General features: G+C 40.6%; 1 protein-coding gene across 1 annotated transcript in view; it reads left to right on the top strand.

Annotated features, from left to right (window-relative positions):
- The first annotated feature begins 1,524 nt into the window (after positions 1–1,524).
- Positions 1,525–26,119, top strand: part of Pdss1 (decaprenyl diphosphate synthase subunit 1) — a 40,700-nt gene continuing 16,105 nt past the window's right edge. Inside the window, exons 1-7 of the mRNA XM_051205729.1 lie at positions 1,525–1,727; positions 7,324–7,388; positions 7,719–7,839; positions 13,484–13,614; positions 21,353–21,494; positions 23,054–23,165; positions 23,258–23,367. Of these exons, the coding sequence (XP_051061686.1) occupies positions 1,599–1,727; positions 7,324–7,388; positions 7,719–7,839; positions 13,484–13,614; positions 21,353–21,494; positions 23,054–23,165; positions 23,258–23,367 (810 nt within the window). The 5' untranslated portion in view covers positions 1,525–1,598. The remainder of the gene's footprint in view (positions 1,728–7,323; positions 7,389–7,718; positions 7,840–13,483; positions 13,615–21,352; positions 21,495–23,053; positions 23,166–23,257; positions 23,368–26,119) is intronic.

Raw genomic sequence — 26,119 nt, 5'->3', positions numbered from 1 at the left:
TTTGGCTGTGGGTCTCTTTATTGCCACACGCATATCTTTACAAAAATCTACCTATTGGATTATTTCATTCATTCATTCATTCATTATTTTGTGGTGTTGGGATGGAACCCAGGTTGTGTACATGCTAGGAAAACACTCTGCTACCTCTAGAAAGCCAACTTCCTTTTTTCTTTGACAGTTTCATACATGTATAATCTCCATTTTAAACATAGAAACCTAATATGAAAACAATGTGCTCAACTTTAGGGTTGACATTCTTTAAGTATGGCGCAAAACAAGAAAAAATATGATTCAGAAAATTGCAACTGGCTTATTTCTTCCTAAGAGTCAACATGGGAAGATAGCTTCTTCAATTCCCCTGGCGCTTGCATTGCCTCCCCTGAGTCCCATGTGAGAGATTATGGTGGATTGTAAGACCCTCAGAATGAGGAGTCTTCCAGGTTCGGTCGATACCCCAAGACCTCAATGTCCAGTCCAGTTGCTGCAAAACGCAAGAGGCTTTAATGAACAGGAAACGTTTGCGCAAACAGGCTCCTGCAGCACGCAGGTTAGAGAGAAGCCCTCTCCCCTGGGCCCAGGTGTTTTTAAAGGCAAACCCACAAGCTTGGGGAGGGGGTGGGACCCTCTGTCCATTGAGTACGTGACCCTTGGAGGCTGGATGGTCTGCTATTAGGGTCAACAAACCTTAGGGCCTCAGGGTGTGCTAATTAATTTTGTCTGGGCAAACCAGAGTTTCATTAACATTACTTTTTTGGTCTTTCAGGATGATTATGAACATGTATAGCCATTCCATGAAAATGTTAGCAAAATTCTGTTTCAACATCAGACTAAATTCAACAGCTGAGTCAGGCAACACAAACAAATAATAACAACAAAAACCACTTTCTTGCCTACCTATGCCCTGTGTTGTTTTGTATACATTAGCAAATAGAGTTGGGCATGGCAGAATATGTCGATAATCTCAGCATCAGAAGACTGGCACAGAATTTTAACCCAACCTGGTCTACATGAAGTCAATCCAATGTGGTCTACTCGGCGAATCCGTGTAGAGGGGGGAAAATTGTTTTTAACTCCGTGTAGTTCATTGCACCCAGGAATGGGTCTCACATCTCCAAGTGTGAACAAAACTGTCAAATTATACATCTCTCTAAGGCTTTCAGAACAGAGTCCAAAAGCCGAAGGAAGAGGCCAAGTCATCTCGTTTCACAATAACTCTTATCATAGATTAATTACAGAAAACATAGTTGGCACTTCTGAGACGGAGTGCAAAAGTCGACCAAGAACTTGACAAGTCCCACGCGCCAGTAGCGCTGAGAGGAAACTGTAGCCTCAGGGTTAGCAAGGACCGGAACCAGATTTCTGCTCTCTTTGTCGCGCGTAGGACGACAGTTTGGTCGCACATTTCTGGTTAAAAGCGGACGCGGCTACGGCCCGAGCGAGAGGTTCCGAGAACAGTCGTACAAACCCGACGACGGTGCAGGGGGACTGGAGAGGGAGCAGGGTGCGACCGCGCGCTTCCGGTGCCCAGCTTCCGGCTCCGGGTCCGGGCCTGGGGCAGAGGCGGAGCCACCGCCCGCCGCGACATTCAGACTCGCACTATGGCTATGCGCTGGTGGTGCTGGCGGCGGGGCTGCTCCTGGAGGCCGGCCGTCCGGAGCCCGCGGCCGGGACGCCCTGGCTGTGCGGGACCGCTCGGGACGCGCGCCGCCTCGGACACCCGCGCGCAGGTGAGGCCGGGACGCGCGCGCTGCCCGCGGCTTAGAGGTCACCGTGCCAATGACAGCCAGCGACCGAATGAATGGGAGGACACGCACGTGCACCAGGGCCTGCCCCACTGGGTCACCTGGAGGGACGCAGGGGGAGCGGGACTAGCCGCGGGGCCCGAAGTGAGGGGACATTGGGGCTGGGGTAGGGGGAGCGGTGGAACGCAAACCTGTCATTCATTGAGATCGGGCTGTGTCCGGACGCCGCAGTTCATTCCGCAGATACAACCAGAGCCAGGGGGGCCTCTCTGCTCTCACTTTTCTAGCAATTTCAGATTTCGGAAAGGAAGTGTGGCGACGCAAGGCTGATGCTAGCTGGGGTGGACCCGACTTCAGTGCTGCAGGTGCTTGGGAAGGAAAACACACCTGAAAGGCGCTGGAAGGACACCAAAAGGAGACGAGCTGCAGCTTAGCATGAGAGACCTATGACTTAGCTGAATTAAATCACTATCTCAGTAGTAAGAATGGTTCCTCGAAATCCTCCCGTTGCGTTTGGCTCCAGTTTCTTTTTTTCTCCCTCAGTTCAGCACTAAATGGCTCTCTGATTCTGTGTGCGTGGCGTCAGCCCGTGCAGTTAGTATTACCGGGCAACATCCTCAGACTTACTTTTGAAGTTAGAAGCTTTTCACTTTAGATTTTGGAGACCTTTCCAGTTGCACAGTAACTATATGAGGGTTCACCTCTCCTCTACAAATTCAGGTTTGTGATTTTAGTAAGATTTGTTACACTTCATTTGGCGATATACTCATCAAACACTATGCCAATATAAAATATGTAGCATTTCTAAATGCCTGCTTTGTACTAAAGTGGAGATATATAACAAATTATCCAAAAAAGAATTTGGAGAGAAAATGCAAGCTGATCTAAATAGAAAGAATAATGTTTAAGAGAAAGGAGTCCTAGAAGAAGATGGGCTTTGCAGGGGTCTGTTTCAATATTGTAAGCTAGGCTTTAGAGGGTTTGGGTCTTGGTTTTGATCTCTATAGATGCAGACATGTTTTGAACAGTGGCATCCACCACAAGATGCCGCTGGGTACTTTTTGCCTTGGCTGTTTCTTTAAAAAAAAAAAAAATGCTCCAACATGGTATCATACTGTAGCCCAAGGTAGCGTGGAACTCATCATCTAGCCAAGCATGGCCTCAGATGTATTATAGTAGTCCTGCCTCAGTTCCTACCCCTTCCCTAGTGCAGTGCTGGGATTTCAGACCTGAATGACCACACTCAACTTTGTCTTTGATTCATATTAGCATGTCCTCTTATTTTAAAAAGTCAGTTCTTGTTGGGCGTTGGTGGTGCACACCTTTGATCCCAGCACTCAGGAGACAGAGGCTGGTGGATCTCTGAATTTGGGGCCAGCCTGGTCTACAGAGCTAGTTCCAGGACAGGCTCCAAAGCAATACAGAGAAACCCTGGCTGGGGTGAGGTGGGTCAGTTAGGTCTGTAATGCCAGCACTTGGCATTAGGTGGGAGGATCAGGATTTCAAGGTAATCCTTGACTACATAGTGAGTTCAATGCCAAACTGGATTATATGAGATCTTTAAAAGAAGAAGTAGATCTTAAGGGGCAGAATTGACCTCCAAAGAGAGTAAGTGATAGAAAAAGAGGGAATAGAATCAGAAGCGGGAGATGTGCTTCCACTGCCATCAACAGAGAAGCCACAGTACTGGTTTCACAGCCTCATTTTAAGACTATGATCTCTCCCTTTGGAAATGATGCCCTAAGGTAGCTCTAAGTAGGGTGCAGAATACAGTTTGATTTGAATAGATACTGTCTTAAATCTTTGACATGGAGATGAGGGTGTAATTAAATAGATACTATCTTAAAATTATATGTGGAGCTTAGAGTTGTAGCTCAGTGGTAGAACACTTGTCTGACATTGGCAAAGTTCTGGGTTGAGCACCAGTCCTTCAAAGTAAGTAAAAATGTTGTATATTGTATTCTCAGCTAAGTACTTCATAAATATTCTACTCTCTAAAATTCGGCATCCTTCCATGAGTAATTATGGATAGCAAGATGTCACAAAGTGGTCCAGCCAGAAATTTTTGTTATTTGTACCAAGCTTGGTCCTCTAAAGACTATACAATTAACTGCCTTTAAGCTCTCTACTGGCAAAGGATACTCTGCATTAGTCATGCAGTTTTAACATTCCATACCAGTTTAGAGGAATGTCTTTAGGTCTTAAACTGAATAGTTGTAACTCTACCATTGTCACTCACTAGGCAGAGTGGTATACTCAATGCTAGCCCAACACTTGAGAGGCTGCGGCATAAGAATCTTTGTAAGTTCAGCATTAACTTGAGCTATGCAATAAGGTACTGTCTTAAAACATTGGCAGGGGTTGGAGGGGAGCAGTCCTTAGTTTTTTTTTTTTTTTTTTTTTTTTTTGTTTTGTTTTGTTTTTTATGCATATAGAGTATTTTTTATTTAATTTTATATAACAAAGTCCAATTAAATGAAAACAAACATTTATACACAATATTTGGGAATTTGGGCGTCGTTCTTTCCAAACTACTTCCTGCTGGTAAGGGGCGCTGTCTTGGGGGATTCGAAGAAGATTCAGATATCCTAGCTGTAGTCTGTAGGGCTGTTTTGTCCAGCTGTTTGGAATGTAGGATCAGCTTGTACTCTGTTTCAGGCGGTCTGGTGTGATCAAACCACATTAGTCTGGAAGGAATCCACATCTTTTCATTTTCTGTGGAAACAAAAATAGAAATACTTTTCCCCAGTAACTTGTTCTTCAACTTAAATTTTGGAGTCAAAGCGTTTTTTTTTCAGTCCTTAGTTTTATGTTCTATAGTAAAGCATACATTTGTATAAATTAACTACTCAGGAAGACCCCCAGAAGTAAGTTGTCAAAAGAGTGCAGTGCCAGTCACCTGTGATCCTAGAGACCAAGGAGACTGAAGCAGCTGGATTGTGAGATCAGAACCTCTATCCCAAAATGGGGGAAAGTAGTCTGTCCTTTATGATAAAGTCAAAAGGGAGAACTATCGCTATATCTTGGGAACATTACAATTACCTGTAGGTCATAAATATTCTTAGTGATTTAATGAATAGATAAAATGCTGTAGTGGGAACAGCAGACCTCAGTTTTCTTAGCTATTGCTTGACAAAGAACATTTTCTGTTGTTTTAATATATATATGTTCATTCAAGCAAAACCAGAAAATAAGTACCAAAAATAAGTAACTAAAGTTAGTCACCACACACACACACATACACACACACACACACACACATACATTTATTTGTATCAAAGTAACTGCTTTACCCACTGGCTTACATGTTTTTAAACCCTGTTCTGTCTCTGTGCTTACATAGAGATTTTTAATGAGATGACCATGCATACAGTTCTGAAGCTACTTTTGCTTGTAATTGTAATCATGTAGTAAGTCAGTTCTTCAGGTTAGGCTTTTCTGGGATCTAAGTTTTCTAACTTTAAAAATAAATGGGTTGCTTAGGTACCTCTGGGTGAATGTGCCTAATTGACAAGCCTGACCGCCTGAGTTTGATCCTCATGACCCTCATTGTATAAAGAGAGAACTTATTCCCTCAAATTATCTTCTGATCTCCACACATTTGCCATGGCCTGTGCATATGCATATGCACATGCACATGCAAATAAATGAATAAATATAACTTTAAAAAAGTAGTTGCTACCAGGTGTGGATATGATGGTGCATACCTTTAATCTCAGCGCTCAGGAGTCAGAGGCATCAAGCAAATCTGTGAGTTCAAGGCCAGCCTGAGATATATAAGGAGACCCTGTCCAGAAACAAACAAAACAGTAGTTGTGAGGCTCTGTTGGGGAAAAAAAGATTTTAAAACTTAAGACTTTTTACTAAGAAGCACACATTTTATTTTAACTTTCATCCTTTTTGTCAAGAAGATTTCTTTGAATACTTTATGTAAAAGGCATTTACCATTTAATTTTTAAAATTCATCCTGTCATTAAGAATACTAATATATTCAGCTGGACAGATGGTTCAGTGATTACAAGCACTGACCTCTATTCCAAAGGACCTGGTTTCAGTTCCCAACATCCACGGCCTATATCTCCAGTTCCAAGGGGTTCCAACACCCTCTTCTGGCCTCCTCAGCATTGAACATTTCTTTTGCACAGACATACTCGGAAAAGTTGGCCAAATTGCCTCTGATTAATGCCAGGAGAACCAAAGCAGGAAACCAGGGCACTCGAGGCAGCTGAGCACTTGAATGCAATGTAATAAGGTTCATTTTTATTATCACAAGCTCCTGAGATAACAGGAGTTTACAGTTCAGCAGAGAAGTCTACTTCACAGCCCAGAACAGTCAGGGTTACATAAAGTACATTTGTCTTTAGAAAATTTAGGTATGGGAACATCATTTACCCTAACTGTTCTCTGGAACAAATGTTCCTATGCCTATGTCAAAAATTCATTATATCCCTATATAACTTTGTAAACTGTACTACATACATGCAGGCTAAGCACCCACATACATAAAATAAAAATAAATCTCAAAATCTTTAAAGAATAGTAATATTGTTAGAATCAGTAACACCACTTCTAAATTGCTTAGCAGTAGTATACTGTAACTGTTTTATATTCTCTCTGAGCCTTTTTTTTTTATGTATCCCAGGCTGACCTTGAATTTGTGATTCACCTGTTTCTCTGACCTCCAAGTGCTGGGATTACAGGTATATCCTACCATGCCCAGATGATTGTTGGATCTTTGATCATATTATCAAAATGCCCCTGAGGCTGGTGATGGTTTGTCTCTGTTGTGCAAAGCACATATTCTACCATTGGGCTGTACTCCTAGTCCATTCATTTATTACTTACCCAGAAGCACTACTTCCAATAGTAATAACAATAATATAACGTAGGCAGTGTTTGTATAAATGTCAATTCCTTAACGTTAAAATTGTTTCCTAACCATCCCTCATAATGCTTTTAGCATCTGTGTGTTTTATGAATTTAAAAGATACTATAGTTTTCCCTGTTTTGTGACCAGTCTTAGTTAAATGGAAGGTAATTTTTTTGTTGCTGCTCTTCTGGTATAGAAATAAATATGAACCCGGCTTTTAGAGGAATGGGATGTATTGTAGAGGTTTTTATTTTCTGCTTTTTGTTCTGTCAGTGCTAGGGATTAGACCTATTGCCTCTTAAGAACTAGGTAACCTACTGAGCATTCTCTAGCTCTATCTCTTTCTATTTTGAGATAGGGTCTCACTAAAAGTTGTTTGGGATGGCCTTGAACTCACTGTTGTCCAGGCCAACCTTGATCTTGGGATCCTCCTACCTCAGCTTCCTGAGTAGCTGGGATTACAAACCTGCAACACCAGGACTTACTTACTTATGTCTGCTACCTGTGCTTTGATAGGACGTGTATTGCCTTCATAGTCAGGAAAGGGAACTTCTAACTGTCCTCTTCTGTCCTCTTTTTCTTAACGCTTACAACCTCTTATGAATGGCTAAGTAAATGATAACATTTGTTGTGAGTAATGGGAATAGTGGTTGTTATGAACAAGTTTTTCAGGAATATTCTTGTAAGTTTCTTTGTACTTTTGTTTTACAGATGCCCTATTTTAGCCTAGTGAAGACTTTAACATCGGTCTTCCCAAATGTGCATAGTATATCACCGTAAGTTTATAATCCTTATTAGAGCTACAAAGATAATCACTGTCAGTAAACTTCTAATTTTTCTTAGGCTAGGCTAACATGTTAATATCTTTAAGTAAAAGCTATGACAGTCTATTTTATATGATCTTTGCCATTTAAAGAAATAAGAATACAGTAAAATTTGAGTTCTACTCAGTATAAAGTGAACATAATATAGCCTTTCTCTGTTGGCTCTTGGTTCATTAAAATGACCTACTAATGCATCATTTATAATGATGATTCTGTGTTTTTAAGTTATGATGACCTTGTAATACTTAAAAATGGAGTCCTCTGCATTTTCACTCACCTCAGGTTTCATCAAAGGACACCAGCAGTGTGCTGTTGTAGTCAAACACAGAGTGGTGAAAAATACACCGATCCTTTTAAACTCGGCTGGAGAGACTTGAAAGGTCTGTATGAAGACATTAGAAAGGTAAGGGTTTTATTTTACTGAAACTTAGTAACATTTTAGAATTACAAGCAAACAAGACAGCCATTTAATCGTTGTTCACACTTATAATCCCAGCACTTGGAAAGCTGAGGCGGGAAGACCACTGCAAGTTCAAGGCTAGTCAGGGTGACATAGTGAGTTCCAAGCTAGTCTAGGCTACCATATGAGACCCTATCTCAAATAGCAAACATGAAAAAGTATAAGGATGCCATTGCCCACTCGATTTGCATATATCAAATGTTACCTCAGCAACAACTATGTGCAGCATGGTGCTGGGCAATATAGAGAGTACAGTACAAGTTACTATGCAGAAACATGTTATTGCAGAATTGGAGAACTTAAGGAAATAAGTACAGGAAGCACGTGCTTGTTCTCTGAGCCATCTAACCTTCCTTCTTTAGATGTATAAGTAAAGTGACTCCTCTTCAGTATCTAATTCTGAATGCCATTGCTAAGCTGCTCCAAATAGGACTTTCTTCCTTCAACTCATTGTGTAAAATATCATGTAGATTATATAACACTGTCCAGTGTGTGGATTAGATTATGGCAAGCCTATCCTCGAGGGCCTCTCATAATATTGAATGCCAAATCAAACCATGACTGTAGCCCATTGCCTAGCCTCTGTCCTTAGGCTGCTACCACTGATATGGATTGTGCAGTGACAGAAAATTTCCAATTAGGGCTGCAGAGATGGCTCAGTTGGTAAAGAGTTTGCTGTACAAGCATGAGGACCTGGATTTGATCTCTAAAACCACATTAAAAAAAGCTGGGCATACCATTCCCCATAGGGGTACTCTGTCAGCCTAGACATGTTGGGGAGAGCCTAGGCCCTGCCCAAAATGATGCAACAGACTTTGATGATCCCCCATGGAAGGCCTCACCCTTTCTATGGAGCATCCTCCTGCCCCCAGAATGCTGGACTTTGTGACTTGTGCTGCCACACCCAGCCCATCCTCCTTTTCAGGACTACCCTAGCCCTGTGCCAGCCTCCTTCCTTTAATCATGGTACTCTGAACCCTGTGTCTCACTCTTGCCCCACCACTGCTTGTGTCTTCCTTTCCACATCACAGGATCTTCCTCTTCCTGAGTGCAGTGGATGCTTTCTGCTTTCTTCTGCTTTAACTTACGTTAACAAGGGACACTATTTACCTTCTCCCTTCCTTGAAACTATTCCTTTAGCTTCCATATTTTCCTGATTCATTCAGTCTTTAAGCCAGCCTCAGTTTATTTGTGTGTTCCTCTTTGATCTCTTCTACCCTAACCCCTTTAACTGTGCTGTTGTTTGGAGCTAGCTCTCTCTCTCTCTCTCTCTCTCTCTCTCTCTCTCTCTCTCTCTCTTTCTCTCTCTCTCTCTCTCTCTCTCACACACACACACACACAACACACACACACACACAAACCCTCATGTTCTCTATGTATTCATTTGCATTCTTAATCCCCCAAATATTGTCTCTTCTAAACCTATGTAGCTAACTACTTACCAGACTGCTCCATGAAGTATCCATGACTGTGTCTAACTTATGACTGGAATGCTCTCACCCCATATGTAGTTTGACACCCCCACCCACCCCCGATATCTCAATTATTGGAGGGATCACCTAGGCTCCTAGGAAGAACCCTTGGATCCTTCTTGTCCTTTTCTTCCATGACCTTTTAGTCTACCTCTTGCTTTCAGAGCCCTTCAAGCTCCAGGTCACTTTATCTCCTCTATTCTGTCTCACTTTTAATCCCCCCTGAGCCTGAGCCAGCCTTTCTTTATGCTCCCAGAGTAGCTTTCTGTACTTCAAGTGATATTACCCATTATTCTGTATTATATTAACTATAGTTATTGATCTACCTGTCCCTGTGAGCAAAGGTTGCCATGCTAATTTTTGTGACCTGGGCCTTTACCTCAGCACTAGGAAATTAATAATTATGCTCCTTAGTTTGGCGTGGCTCTGATTAATTTTTGGGCAGCATAACCATGGAGAGCCTGCTCTGTCCTCCACTAATCAAACCCAGCCAATGTTTCTTGAAGCTGATCTCCATGCACTATTCACATTTTATTCCTCATACTGATCTCTCCCTTTTTCTGGACTTCTGAAAAATTACCCACAGAATCAATCAATATTTTGTTTTTGTTTTGAGGCAGGGTCTTGCTATATAGCCCAGCTTGTCCTTAAACTCATAACCATCCTTCTTCAGCCTCTTAAGGGCTAGAATTATAGAGTTATAAACATGTATCATCATATACAATTTTTTTATCCTTGTGTTTTATTGAATATTGTTTGTAAAAAAAAGAATTGACATTATTATATTTTCATACACATAATATAGTCTTCACTGCACTTATCTTACTTGTCTTCCCCTTTCCACTTAGCCCTACTCAGTCTCCCCCATAACTTTATGTGGTCTTTTTCCAAATACATCATTTATTTTAGCCATATTCATTTTTATTGTTTTCTTCTTTGTCTTCCTTCATCCTGCTGTGTCTAAGTAGTTTCATGTGTTTATTTTTTAAAACTAAGGATCCACACGTGAGAACAAATATGATACTTGTCTTTCTGCGTCTGGTTTGTTTCTCTTCATAAGGTGGTCACAGTTTATCTATTTTCTACCAAATTGTATAATTTCATTCTTTAAGGCTAAATAAAGCTCCATGGTATGTGTATACCACCTTTTCTTGATTCATTTGTGCCTTGATAGACACAAGCCTAGGTGCATAGCTTGGCTCCTGTGAATGGTGCTGCAGTAGCATGGGCATGAAGCATCTCTGTGGTGTGTTGACCTAGAGTTCTTCAGGTATACACCCAGGAGTGCTAGCTATCACGGCATCGCGTAAAGTTCCACTTGTAGCTGTTTGTTTGTTTGTTTGTTTGTTTGAGGTACTTTCATACTAATGTCCATAGCAGTTAGATGACTTTACATTCCTACTAACAGTTTGTGAATTACACATACAAACATCTTCACAAGCATTTGTTATTTGCTAGCTATTCTGACTAGAGTGAGGTAGAACCTCAAAGCAGTTTTAGTTTGCGTTTCCGTGAGGGCTAAGGATGTTAAATACTTTTTCATATATTTTTGGCCATTTGTAGTCTATATATTCATTTGGGTTATTTGGGTATTTGATATTTTGAGTTATTTATGCTGCATACTAATCCTCTGTTAGATATATAGCTAGTGAACTTTTCTACCATCCTATGGGCTGTCTTTTCACTCATTTGTTTCCTCTGGTGTACACCTTTTTAATTTGATGCACCCATATGTCAGTTCTTGATGTTACTTTTCAAGTAATTGGAGTCCTACTGAGAGTCCTTAACTATGTCTGCATCTTGAAGTATTTTCTGTATATTTTCAGTTTTGCAGTTTTGGGTCTTACATTAAGGTATTTGATCCACTGGTTGACTTTTTGTGTGGGGTAAAAATCAGGGATCTAGTTTTATCCTTCTACATGAGTATGTCCATTATCCCAGCACTATTTGTTGAAGGGTTTTTTTTTTTTTTTTTAATTTATTTTCCAGTATGTGTTTTGGGTATTTTTATTAAAAATCGGGTATCTGTAGCATTGTGGGTTTAATCCTATTCCACTTATCTAAGTGTCTGGTTTTTGTGCCTGGTACTGTGATTTTTTACTGTGGCTCTGTGGTATAATCTGAGATCATTGTTCTTGACTCAGGATTGCTTTGACTCTCTGGGATATTTAGTGCTTCTGTGTGAATTTTAGGGTTGTTTTTCTACTTCTCTTAGAAATGTCATTAGAGGACCAGGGAGATCATTCAATGGGTTTTGGGGCACTTGCAGCCAAACTTGGCAACCTGACTTGGATCCCCCAGGACCTACTTGGTGGAAGGAGAAAACCAACATTTTCAGGTTGTCCTCTAGCCTGCACATTTATCATGGCATTCATGGGCATGCTCAGTACTCATTAAATACACATGCTTCAGGCATTTGATGAGTGAAAGGACTCTCTCCTCTACCCATGCCACCATATGACAAATGAGTAGGAACAGCTCTCCCATGCTCACAACCTCAGGGCTGGCTCACACCTTCAACAGGATTGGCTCTATTGTGCTTTTCCTGGCAGGGTCAAGGCCTGTTCTCCCACCTACCTCAGGCATTGATGGGGGTGGGCATCTCTCCCCTGTCCATGCCACCATGTAGCAGATAAGAGATCGTGCCAGGTCTCCTACTTCCATGTTCTCGGGGCCAGCTCACCCGTGCCCATATTAGTAGGGTCTGCTTTCCAAGTATTGCAGCTGATAAAGGGGTCAGCTCCCTTTCCAGTTGAAGATTGTAGAGGGAGGGAGGAGGGCATCTTTCCCACCCTACCATCACACTGCAGATGAGGGAGGTAGATCTAATTATGTCCCTCTCCCATCCTCAGGGTTTACTCACCCTTGCCCGTCTACTGGGTGAGTTCTACTGTGCTGCCCAGGTGAGGTACAGGGCCTGTTCTCCTGAGTGCTACAGTTGGTGAGAGATAGGGTCAGGACCCCCACCTGAGCAGGTGTCAAGGGGTGAGGGAAGGAAGGCATCTTTTTCACATGGCAGATGAGAGGGCCTCAACCTGCCCTCCCACTCTCACACCCTCAGGACCAGCTTGCCATGCCCCTGTGAACAGGGTCAGCTCTTTTGTGCTACCCAGGTGAGGTGTAGGATCCTCTCTCCTGAGTGCTTCAGCTGGAGAGGGTCAGGACCAGTTCTTCCTAGTGTTACAGCTAGTGAGACATGGGGCCAACTCTGTATAGCCCTATCCTCTCAGCCTATGGTGGTATCCAGAGCCTCAGACATTAACACAGACCAGGGCCATGAACCTAGGCATGGGCCTTAGCAGTAGCTCAGGCCCAGACATTGCCACGTCACTGAGTGGCAATCAAACCACCTACCTCAGCCCTCAGATATGCCCCTGTCCACAGGACATGAACCTGTCTCTCTGTCTCTGTCTCTTTTCTCTCCCTCTGTCCCTCCCTCCCTCCCTATCCCAAACACACTATACATTTGCTCACCATAACAATGTCCCATCTGCTTGTATTTTCTCCTCAAAGCCAGGGCAGGCCTGCTTGTGGGTCTCTTTGGCCCACTCAGTTTTAAACAGTTTGTCTCCATTAGAAGTGGTGGTACAGCTCTATTATCCAGTACTTGGTAGGCAGAAGCAGAAAGGTCTTGGATTCCAGGCCATCCAGGGTTTCACAGCAAGGACATAACTCAGATAATGATAATAAATTGTATCCCTACATCAATAGGAAGTTCCCACAGGCAAGCAAACCATGCCTTCCCTACATTTCTTCCGTGAACCTTTGAAATATCTTCTGCTAAATTAGGCTCAGACAGACTTACTGATCTGTGCCCTGTCCTAGCGGCCCTCCTGTCTGCTGACTCCCCATCCAGGATACTCGTAGTCTGCTCCTATACTCCTACACTTCACGTTGTCCTCTGCCTTCCTATTGCTTCCTAGCCTTCTCTTTGCCCTATTGTCACTAGCTATCATAGTGACACCACACCACTTGAGGCAAAGCCAAACAGTTTTTTGCGTTGAATTTCTCATTTGAAATGAGTATACTAAAATAAAACTGAAGTTTTGAAGAAAGCAAAAATCCTGTCTTGCCTGACTGTAATGCTATGCTAACAAGAAGAAACTATATTTCAGGAGCTGTGCATCTCCACCAAAGAATTGAAGGACATGTCTGAATACTACTTCGATGGCAAAGGAAAAGCTTTTAGACCGATTATTGTGGTGCTAATGGCCCGAGCGTGTAATATTCATCATAATAACTCCCGGTAAGTTACTTTAGCCCATACTTTTGTTGTCCTTCATACAGTTATTAACTAATTTCTCACTTAAGAAGCAGCATCTAAGAATCCACTGACAGTTCACCTTTTTTAGACTTTTAGATGTCCACAGTAGAAAATTAGAGTTGCAAATAAATATATTGGAAACATTTGAAAGACAGTTTATTTCCTCCATTAGAAAGTAAAGAGTCCCAAGATATGTAGCTGTTCACTTAACCATTACAAACACAGCCAAAGCTTGTTCTAATGTTACACTGTGCTGTTATCATGGGCACTAAGTGCATGCATACACCTTGCTTTCTGTAACCTTCACTGTGCAGAAGAGAAATGTTTGGGTTTTTTTTTTTTTTTTTTTTAAGATTTATTTATTTATTATGTGTACAGCATTCTGCCTCCTGTTTGCCTGTACACCAGAAGAGGGAACAGATCTCATTATAGATGGCTGTGAGCCATCTATATGATTTCTGAAACTTAAACTCAGAACCTCTAGAAGAGTAATCTGTGCTCTTAACCTCTGAGCCATCTCTCCAGACCGAGAAATGTTTAAAGAAAATCCTCAAATCTTGAGCATAGATAAAATTTTAAAACTTACATATTTAGCATTAAAGAAATATTAAAAGGAAAAGAGTTTCCCATTGCCTTGCATGGTCATCCAAACACAGGGTGATCACACACATTCTGCTTTTTACTTACCACCTTTTTTTGTGTGGGGAGTATGGGTAGTGATGCTAGGTATTGAACATAGGACATCAGGGATGTGAGGCAAGCACCACTAATTTTAGTGATGATGCTGTAAAAATGAGCATTGGATGTTGCTTCTTAGCAGATACTTCTCTGCCTAAAGCTTTCCTGTTCTGTAGCTGTGCCGGTCAGTGTTCAACATGCCTGGCGTTGGCTTCCACATATCTTAAGACATAGGATGCCACAATATGTGTTGCACATGTAGGGAGACTTTAACCAACACTTAAACCACCTCCACTTGATGTGGAAATGAGAGCAGCAGAAGCGCTTCCTCTAGACCTCTGTCTTTCAGCCTCTGCACTACCGCTATCCATTTCCCAACCACTGTTGTTGGCAGCTCTGATGTTTCCTATGCACTGTGGCTTCTATCTGATAGACACTCTTCCAGGTGTCTTTGCCAAATGCTTTCTCAGGGCTGGAGAGATGCCTGAGCAATTAGGAGCATTTGTTGCTCTTGCAAAGGACCCTAGTTTGGTTACCAGCATGGTGGCTTATCATTGTCTATCTATTAATACCAGTTTAGGGGATCTGACCCCCCTCTTCTGAATTATGCAAGTACTGCATGCACGTGGTATAAATATATACACACAAAATAAAATATAAAATAAAAAACAAATATAATTTTTCATTAAAAATTACTTTTGAGGTAAAGGCTACTCTTCTAGAGAAATTATGAATTTCTTTAAATAAATACATAAAACAGTTTGTTAATTTTAGATATAGTTTGGAAAGAACATTTTCTCCTATCTAAAATCATTATTCCCATGGCCAATGAGATGGCTTGGTGGGTGGAGGTGCTTGCCACCTAATGGCCTAAGTTCTTCAATCACTAGGACCGACATGGTGAATAGGGGAAGCAGGTTCCCTTGGGTTGTTCTTTGACCTCCACATAAGAACCATGGCGTGTGAACTCCCCCTCCCACATAAAATAATTAAATGTGTTGACAAATAAAATTTTTTTAAAAGCCATTATTCCCTAAAGTCGAAAGTTTTATTTTTCTCTTGAACTTTTATAAACTGTTGGTTGCATAAAACATTGGAGATTATAACACAGGAAGGGCATTGCAGTAAGTTAAGTTTGGGGATATTTGAGCTGCACCTTCTTCGTTGCTGGGTACTGATAAGGAGAGCTTATGAGAGACAGAGCACAGAGGTAGTGTCTGGCATATGGGCGTGACTCTGTAGTGTGCATTGAAGTGATTCTGTACCCACTGGCATGCTTTCAATCCCCAATTACTTCTTTCAGAGTGTTTTATAAGCATATATTAATTATGCATGTGCATAACAGTGGGTTTTATTACTGCATGTTCATAGGTTTAATGCATTTTGATCGAATTTGAAACTCCCCTGTTACCTTCTCTTGTCCCCCACTAAGCCTCCTCCCTAGCCCTCCTTCTGCTTTTATGTTCTTCTGGTATTGCTTTTGATTACCCAGTGAGTGGCATTAGGGTTGCTTACAGGAGTGTGAGTATTATCAATAGCTACACCTCTGAGGAAGATGTCTCTCCCTCCCGAAGCAACCACTGACTGACCATAAATACTCAGGGAGGGGTGGGGCCTCCTCCCATCATTTGCCTCCATGATAGGAAGTTAAGAGGCTCATTCTTGCACAGGTAATCCCAGTTGTTGTAATCAAGAGTGCAATATTCACAACATACCAAGAAGTCAGCATTCCCGTGCTATCCCTCTTGTAACCCTTGTATGTTGCCTGAGGCTTAGCAGTTGTGATATAGACGCCCCATTTATAGCAGAACTTTCACCAGCCATTTGTTCTCATCACTTTGAGCAGTTCTGGATCTCTACAGTTACTATTGCTCACAGCAGAAAGCAGCCTTCTGACTGCAGCTGACAATAGTACTATCCGATGGGCATAAGCAGTTACTTAGAAGGAAATTTGACAGACCTATCGTGCCCATTTAGCAAAATATCAGCAGTAGTTTTCCCCAGTAGTACCTGTGACACATTCACCCGAAACCACGGTCTTTTTACTGGATTTATAGTGCCAGGTGTGAATCCTCTCCTGTGGAGCAGGCTTCAAATTCAGAAATTAGTTGGTTATACTGCATAATATATTTGCCACTATTGTACCAATGGACACATGTTTAACTAAGCATAATGAGCCAAAAGGTCAAGTTTGAAAGCATCCTTCTTGTATCTTTATATTGAAGAAACTTTTCTTTTAAAGAGAATCTTGTTATGTTTAGTCTTCCTCGGTTTTTTTAAATACTAGGATTACAAGGGTATACCATCATGCCTCACAGGAAATTCCTTTGATATTGATACCACCAATATCCCCCCCCATATATATACACACTGTAGATTTGCCTGTAATCTATTTAAGATATCACATAATATATTAATATTTGAATATGGGAAATATTTTTTAAATGACTTCTAAGTCAGTCTCAGTGGTACATGCCTTTAGTCTTAGCTGTCCAGAGGACTGAAGCAGGAGGATTGCTTAAACCTATGAGTTCAAAGTCAACCTGGAAAACATAGTGTTAGCCTATATCTAAAAATATAAAACCAAAGTCATGTGTAAGCTAGGTAAAGGGTTTATATGTGAATCATTTTATCTTACCTGCTTCTATGTTTAAAATTTTTTTTTTTTTTTTTTTTTTTTTTTTTAATCTAATGAAGAGGAGAAAGGGTCTTGAAGGGTGTACTGAGTCATTGCATATGGAGGGTGTAGCCAGGTTTCAAGACAAGGAACCTGTTTCTCATGCTATATTACCTGCCACCTCTTCCAGAAACTGGAAAGGTGTGACAACTATTTCACAGCAGGAAATAGGAAGGAACAGTACCCAGCTTTCCCAAGGCATGACTCGGCTTGGCACTTCAGAGATTTCATCTTAAAGATAGTATTAACTTTTTTAGTAGTCTCTAAATTATTATCATGCTTCCTTCAAGGTAAGCAGTGGCCATAATTTCTAGATATAGGGTAAAAACATAAAAATGTAGTTGTATTGGGGAGAAAGGATAAATTTAGGATATGTGTTCTCATATAGAGGTTATGTTACAGTGTCAAGTAAATCCCTAAGCAAGAGTTCTGATCAAATCAGCAATGTAACCATTCCAAACAGTACTTCTATATATGTGTATGTGCAGTCTAGAGTTTCAAACAACTTGTAAACTGGAGATACCACTTAGTGAGAGAGCACTTGCATAGCATACATAAGATTCTGGTCTAAAAGCCTAGTACCTCAAAACAAAAACTTTGATTTTTGAAACATTTTGGCCTCAAACTCATTATATTCCTACCTCAGGTCCCAAGGGACATACATCACCCAGTTCAGAATACTTCAAAAAAACCTTTCTTTTCATATCCTCGAATTACAAATATTAAATGCTAGCTTCTTGTTGAGTGTTCACCATTTCATCCTTCTAGTAGGAGCCCTGTTTGTTGACATGGCTTATAATAATAATAATGGAAATGGTGCCCAACTTGGGAATACATGGGAAAAGTCAAATGCCTTCACGGTTGTTTAGAGATGTATGTATTTCTTTAGACTGAAATTAAGTTGAGATAATACTCTTAGAAAAGTGTTTAAATTTTAAAACTAATATTTTTCTATGCATTGACTCAAAGAAGAGATAGCTCCTAACAGAAGATCTAAGGATCAACTGATAGATTCAGCACAAGCTCTTGGAAACCACCTGCACATTGCACATTGATTTTTCTCTTTCACTGATGCAGTGTCTTATATTGGTGCTGGAGATCAAAGCCTCTCACATGCCAAGAACCTTCCACAGGATGTTATGCTGTCCACAGCCCCACTGGGCTGGTTTTGTGTGATGATTTGTCTATACCTGTTCTTTCTGTACTTGTTCCTTCTTGAAAGAATCTCCTGTGATCTGAAAATACTTGGAACTGCTAGGTTTTGAACTGTGAAATTTAATATATATAACATGTAATATTAGGTGCATTATTTTTATAAAAGTAATTAATTACTTATATAATAGTATACTATATAATAGTATACCTTATAGTTGGTGTTGGGGCTGGAGGCAGTTAGGAGGCTGAGAATGAATTCTAAAGCTTTGGGTGAAACAAACCACCATAGCACTCCACTTTAAAATCCTGTTTTAAATAAGATCAGAAGATGCTTGCATGCCAGCTACTCTCTATAGTGGGTAGCCTGTGTCATTTTCATGATTCTATTTCTCATGACTTTCTACTTAACCTAGGGAATTAGAATGAGTACTACTTATGCAGATGTTCAGGTAAGATCTTCCCTTTCCTCCCCTCAGAAAATACAACTTTATGATAAAAATTTGCTTAGTGCATAAATCAAATGTTATGCTTTAGTACAAAAAGAAAAAAAAAAAAAAGCCAGCAGTAGTGGTACATGCCTTTAAATCCCAGCACTCACGAGGCAGAGACAGGTGGATGGATCTCTGTGAGATCAAGGCCAGCCTGGTCTACAGAGTGAACTCTAGGACAGGCTTCAAAGCTACATAGAGAAACCCTGAGCATAAAGGGGGGGGGGAAGAAAAGAAGAGAAAAGAAAGAAGAAAGAAAGAAAGATGACAATGTATTTCTTCAGTTTGATTTTATTGAAATTCAGTTTTTTGAAATTCCTATACATGGTGATATAGTAATGACTATGCTTCCAAAGAAACAGATGCCAGTGGTACATAGCCTATAGTGACTGAAAGGAAAAGATTGCTTAAACCCAGGAGTTTGAGTTTAGCCTGCTCAACATTCCCTGTTCAGGAAAAAAAAAAAAAAAAAGAAAGAAATTGGAGCATTCCTTTTTTACTGTTTAATTCACATCACATCATCTTGAGAATTCTTATCCTGTAATTTGTGAGGAGAAAGTTAAATGTTAGAAGGCAGTTATTGGTCATGATATATTCATTTAAGATAGTTTTTATTATTATTATCTTTTACTTCCAATCCTAGTTCCTTCCTTTCCTCCTTCCTTTCCTCCTGCTCCCCCCCACACACACACCCCCTTTCCCATCTGCTCATGGAGAGGCCAAGGCCTCTCCTAAGAAGTCTACTAAGTCTGTCCCATCATGTGGTTGAGGCAGGACCAAGGTACCTCTCCACCCCGACATCCTGTGTGTAAGCTGGGCAAGGTATCTCTTCATATAGAATGGGCTCCACTAAGTCAGTTTGTGCATTAGTGTTAGATCTTGGACCCACTGCCACTGGCCTTATATATTGTCCAGTCACACCATTGTCACCTATATTACGGAGTCTAGTTCAGTCTTTCGTCAGACAAGAGTCAGTGATGTCTCACTAGCTCATGTCAGCTGATTCTGTGGTTTCCCCATCATGGTCTTGACTCATTTTGTTCATATTATTGCTCCTTCACTTTGATTGTATTCCAGGGAGCTTGGCCCATTAGTTAGTTGTGGATTTCTGCATCTGCTTCCATCTGTTTCTGTAAGAGGGTTCAAGATTCTCTGGGGTTATGGATTTTAGGCTGGGTATCTTTTGCTTTATGTCTTGTATCCATTTATGAGTGAGTGAGTACATACTATATTTGTCTTTCTGGTTATAGGTTACCTCACTCAGGATGGTTTTTTCTAGTTCTGTCCATTTGCCTGTAAATTTTAGGATGTTATTGTTCCTTACCACTGAGTATTAAGACATTGTATAAATATGCCACATTTTCTTTATCCATTCTCAGTTGAGGGCCATCTAGGCTGTTTCCAATTTCTGACTATTACAAATACTGTTGCTATGAACATAGTTGAGCAAATGTTCTTGTGGTGTGAATGTGTCTCCTTTGGATATATGCCCAACAGTGGTATTACAGGGTCTTGAGGTAGGTTTTATTCTGCTGGTGATCACTCCTCACTCCTGAAGCTGAGGCTGGGTCCTCCCTCTGAAGCTGCTTCCAGGCTGTGATGCTACTCTGGGCCTGAAGCTCAGACCTTCCTTTGATGCTGCTTCTGGTGTGGGATTCAGGCCTCTCACTGATGCTTCTCAGGGTCTGTAGCTCGAACCTACCTCTGACATTTCTCCTGGGTCTGAGGCTAGAGGCTCCCTTGACACTGCTCTGAGCCTGAAGCTTGGGCCTTCCTGTGACACTGCTTCTAAGCTGGGATTCAGGCCTCTCACTGATGCTGCTCTGGGCCTGAAGCTCCGGCCTCCCCGACACTGTTTCTGGGCTCTCTTAAGATAATTCTGAAAAGCTTTGTGTGTAATGGCTTTTGGTTCTTTAAGATATATTTTGATTATTTTGTATGTGTGTGTGTGTGTGTCTGTCCATCCAACCCCTGGTATTTGGTTCCTTAAGACATTTCATACTGAGCAGAAGATATGGCTTAGCAGTTCAGAGCACTTCTTGTTCTTGTAGAGGACCTGGGTTCAATTCTCAACACTAACATGACTGCCTACCCCATCAGTAACTGACATCCTCTTCTGATCTTGGGCTAGCATACATGTGGGTGCACAGGCATATATGCAAACAAAACACTATACATGAAAAGACAAAAGCAAAAAATCCTTCATATTATGCAAACCCCTTTTGTAAAATACTTTCTTTGTGTGTGTATGTGTTATGTGTGTGAACACATGCATCCTGAGGTATGCATGTGAAGGTCCATTACAGGAGTCAGTTATCTTCCACCTTGTGGGTTCTGTGGATTGAACTTGGGTTGTTACACTTAGCTCCTGGGCCACTCACTAGTCCCAGCCCTAAAACTGGAAGCTGATCATAAAATTGGATGTCTGACCAAGGCCACTTCTGTTGGACAGAAAGATGATTTTCTTCCACCCAATGGCCAGTCTTCTAAGATGTTTACCATTTTGTAAGTGAACATCCTAATGTCAAAGCTGGGTCTCTACATTATTAGAATGTTCTCCAAATAACAGAAATGGCTCTATAGGACAGCCAACGTTTTTATACAGTTTCTCTTAGAGAAATAAAATTCTTTATCCTAGATCCAATATCCAGTTTTCACAAGATGATTGCTGAGAAGGTTCTAGGAGGCGTCTGTTAAAAAAGCATTGCTTTCTGTTAATTAGAGATATGCAAGCCAGCCAGCGCTCCGTAGCCTTAATTGCAGAAATGATCCACACTGCTAGTCTGGTTCATGATGACGTTATTGATGATGCAAGTTCTCGAAGAGGAAAACATACAGTTAATAAAATCTGGGGTGAAAAAAAGGTATGATGGTTTTTATTGTTGTTTTGGAAAGTGTTTCATAGCAAATCACATGCTTATGGGATTGCATTTGCTTTTCAGATTTGTAAAATACACTTGTTTGAATGTGGTCTTTGAAATGTCAAAGGAATGTGTTGTATCTGTAAAAATACTTGACAGTAAAAACAAACTCGGTGTTTCTCCTTACTCACTGCTTGTTTCATGTAGAATTTCTTCTAGTTATATGGAAAGGCATTTGCATGGGTATTTCTTGAGGAATCCTACATATTTCTGTTGGATTGCCTACATTCATTTGAACCCATAAGCATATGTTATTTGCTGTATGTTCCAGAGTGTCAAAGCAAATAAAAACTACAAAACAGAAAATCTCAGAAATAGTAATCTGGCATCAAAATTTACCTTTTAAAAAGAGGTCCTAATAAGATTTGGTTCACACATACATAAATGAAATGTGTATGTTTGATGTACTGCATATATATTTATTTTATGGGTGTGAGTGTTTTGCCTGTATGTATATATGCACACCACTTGTGTGCCTGGTGCACAAGGAGGCTAGAAGAGAGCATTGGGTCCCCTGGTAGTGGGTTTACAGATATTTAGAAGCCACCATGCAGGTGCTGGGAATCAAACCCCAGCCCTATGAAAGACCAGTCAGTGCTCTTAACTGCTGAGCTGTCTCTCCAGCCCCTATATATTTATTTTTAAACATTTCCTATTTTATTAGCATTGCTTGAAGGAACGTGCAAAATAGGGACTTTGAGATGAGGATTCGTAAATTATGGATTGAAGAATGAAGTTGAGCAAACGCAAAGAAGGATGTGGGGGTCTTCTGTGAGCAGACACATGCTCTCCACACATGTGCCTCTGTTGGCAGTCTCACATAGTTAAGAACAAACCAAAGTACATGAAAAGAACCTCCCCCTTCCCACACTTAAAGCTCCTGGTTCCCTCCTTTTGATTGTCAATAGTCTCGTGTGCTGGCTGTGCTTTAGTGGGGATGAATTTTATGAAGTGGTAAGTAATTAGTAAGCACATACTAAGTAGCACTATTCTAGATTCTAGACAACAGATAAATACTGAAATGATTATTTCGAAAATTCTATTAACTCGGGTAGGAATGCTTAGCATGTAGAAAAACCCCAAATTCAATCCTTATCATCTCATGAATGGGGTGTGATGATGCAGGTCTACAATCCAAGCACTCGGGAGGTAGAGGCAGAAAGATCAGAAGTTCAAAGTCCACTTTGGCTACATAACGAGTTAGAAGACAGCTAGCTTTTTAAAAAATAAAGTAAAATTCTATGAGTAAAAATTTCTATGAAGTAGCATTTCTGTGTAATGGGAGTAGTACTGATACATATCTTTAAATATGCAAAGTAATGTGCATGTGTAGGTTGTGTACTTAATTACATCATATAATTGACTGCATAATTTAAAACTAATAATTTGTTCTGGATACATTAATATCCTGGGGATCAAACCTGTGCATATGAGACAGGTGCTTAACTACTGATAAAGCTGTGACTATTTTATCTGCAGTGTTTTTTTCTCCTTTTTTCCAGGCTGTTCTTGCCGGAGATTTAATTCTTTCTGCAGCATCCATAGCTCTGGCACGGATTGGAAACACAGCTGTTACATCTATTTTAACCCAAGTTATTGAAGATTTGGTGCGTGGTAAGTTGATTCTGACTTCTCTGTTTTATTCAATCCTGGTATTTAGCCAGGCAATAAAACCATAACTCAAGTAACCTTCTCCTTCTTGATAGGTGAATTTCTTCAGCTAGGGTCGAAAGAAAATGAGAATGAAAGGTTTGCCCACTACCTTGAAAAGACCTTCAAGAAGACGGCCAGTCTAATAGCCAACAGTTGTAAAGCAGTATGTACGTTCTGTCTTTTTTCAAGTTGGAAAAAGCCCACATTATTTCTTGGTGGCTAAGTATCCTAGAACCATTTAAGTAGAGAATCTTAAAATAGCATCCTAAAGTCCTAGAAGAAGAAAGATTTCTTCCCGGGCAACTTCTGCTGGGTTTTCCTTTTTGCTATCGTCTTTTGGTATGGAAATAATGAACTTTTCTTTCATCTTTTCTCCCCCAAGAATCAATCAAAATACTTGGCAATCTAGGCTGGGAAGATAGCTCAGCAGGAAAGCCCTTGCCACAGAAGCCTGGAACCTAGGCGAAGAAAAAGTAATTCCAGAGCTGTACTCACTCTTGACTTCCACACACATGCCATGGCACATGTGTGCCCATAGTGAACATGTTAAACACACTTATGATAAAAAATTAATACATTTCCCATAAAAACTATGTAGCAATCTGAGCAATGTTTTGTCATAGTTGTTGTCACACACTATTTCTGACATATTACTTTTAAAAACAAATTATTACACAAATTTACCTAGGAGAAAATTGTTTTAATTATTAGATCCACTAGTATTCTATATACTTGTTAATAAAAAGTAGGCCTAACTGATTATATCTCCTATACATAAGCAGTAACTTTCAGAATATAAATTGAGTAATAACATCTTCCTCTCATAGTCTCCCTGCTCCTTCTTCACCTCCTCTTGGTATTATACTCTCTGCCTCTCAGTTTTATCCACATATTTAAATCATTGTCTTTGATCTTTATATTAAAATGTGTGATCATCACTGTTCACACATAAGGAACAGTCTCTCCATAAACTATTTCTGTGAGAAGCTGTGTTTGGTGGTGCATGCCTGTACTCCTAGCATTTGGAGGCAGAAACAGGAAAATTGTGTGCTTAAGGCCAACCAGGGCTACATAGTATGTTTTAGGCCACCCTGGACTATACATGACATTCTGTCTCAAAAACAATAACACATTGTATATCTAAGCATGTCTGAGACTTGCAGGTTTAGAGACAAAATCTGGGCAGGCAATGGTCCTGTGTAAAATAATCTGTACAATCAAGACAGCAAGAAAGAAAGACATGTAAAGTCAGAGGTAAATTATTGCCTTGGAACACTCTTAGCAAATTATAGTAAAAGGGACCCTATTTTTAGTTCCTTGATGATAGTGCCTCTATTTTGCCATGCTACAAGAAACATACTCACCTGGTATGGTAACACACGCCTTTAATCCCAGCATTCGGGAGGCAGAGGCAGGTGGATCTCCATAAGTTAGAGGCCAGCCTGGTCTACAGAGTGGTTTGTGGGACAGCCAGCACTGTTACACATAGAGAAACCCTATCTCGAAAAACCAAAACAAAAAATCAGTTAAAGAAACATATACGTATGGGCCAGAAAAAAATGTGAGGACAGCGCTTCATAAAAAGATCTAATTGAAACCAAGAGATGTGAGTTATATGGGACAGCCTGGCCACAATCATAGCTCTTCATCTTTTCCTGAGAGAGCTATTTCATTTACATTTCCAAAAATTACAGATGTAGTGTTTTTTAAGAAGACATGAAATTAGGATAGACCCCTTGTAAATGGGTACCATAAAGCTGTTGCATTGATGCTTTACTATTAACCTTTGGTCAGATGTCTCGAGGTCTAACTTCCTTGGTGCTGGAGAGAGGGTTCAACTTTAAGAATGTTTGCTGCTCTTGAAGAGAACCCAAGTTCAGTTCCCAGTACTCATATCAGGCAGCTCACAACCACCTATAACTAGGAAATCTGACACCCTCTACTGGAAGATCTGTCTTCCTAGACAGATATAGAAAGATGCACCTCTTATGAGTATTGAGACTGAGGCTAGAGGATTGTCATTAGTCCAAGACTAGCTAAGGCTAGTGTATGTTAGGGAGCACAGGAAAGAAACTGCCAAAGCAGCTGCTCTGTTATTAAGGGAAAGGTTTATATTATGAATAAGGTAGAGACTATATACAGAGGCACTTGGAAGAGTCCAGAACAGAAAAAGAAGTAGCTTGGAGTTTTAAATGTCTAACAGGTGCTTGTGATTAGGGATTGTAGGAGCCTGGAGGCCAGCATGGACTTTGATATATGCAACTGCACTACACGGACATGTCAGAGGAGCCGTACGTCCCTTCTGCCAGAGGCAGGGGAAATGACTCCTTTTGGGAAAGAAAAACCTAGTTCACAAGTTCCTGAGGGATGCTAGACTTTTATGTAACCACTAGAAATCTTTCTGTAGTCCAGCTTTAGCTCGTTTCTGGATATATGAACTGCCTGAGACCTGACATATTGCAAGAAACTACTTAAAAAAAAAAAAAAAAAAAAAAAAAAAAAAGGAACAATCCATCCTCAGGAACTACTGGTATGTTAAGAGAAGTTCATTGCTAACTTCACAGGTTTGCTGCTGCAGTTTAGAAATACTGGCAGCAGGTGGAGATGCTCTTACTTCTAAAACACTTAATGAATGTTCTCTGAAGCCAAAGGAGCAGCTCTACATAGGACCAAGAACTAACTCACACAGTGGTGCAATTCTTCTGTGTCACCAAGGAGAGGCAGCACCACTTCTCTATACTTGAAAAGCCAAGATAATGTATGTGTGAGAAGTTCCTCATGTTTTTCAGAGGTTATCAAGTAAGCAGGGCTTAGTGACTTGCCTCAGCAGGTAAGAAGGTGCTTGCCATAGCCTGATGACCTGAGTGTATATTTTAATGTGGCTCAATTCTGTTTAAAAATGAAATAGACTACGA

This window comes from Phodopus roborovskii, unplaced genomic scaffold (genome assembly GCF_943737965.1).
Source record: "Phodopus roborovskii unplaced genomic scaffold, PHOROB, whole genome shotgun sequence".
Classification (NCBI taxonomy): domain Eukaryota; kingdom Metazoa; phylum Chordata; class Mammalia; order Rodentia; family Cricetidae; genus Phodopus; species Phodopus roborovskii.
Note: the sequence above shows the minus strand (reverse complement) of the source record. Positions and strands in the feature narration are given on the sequence as shown.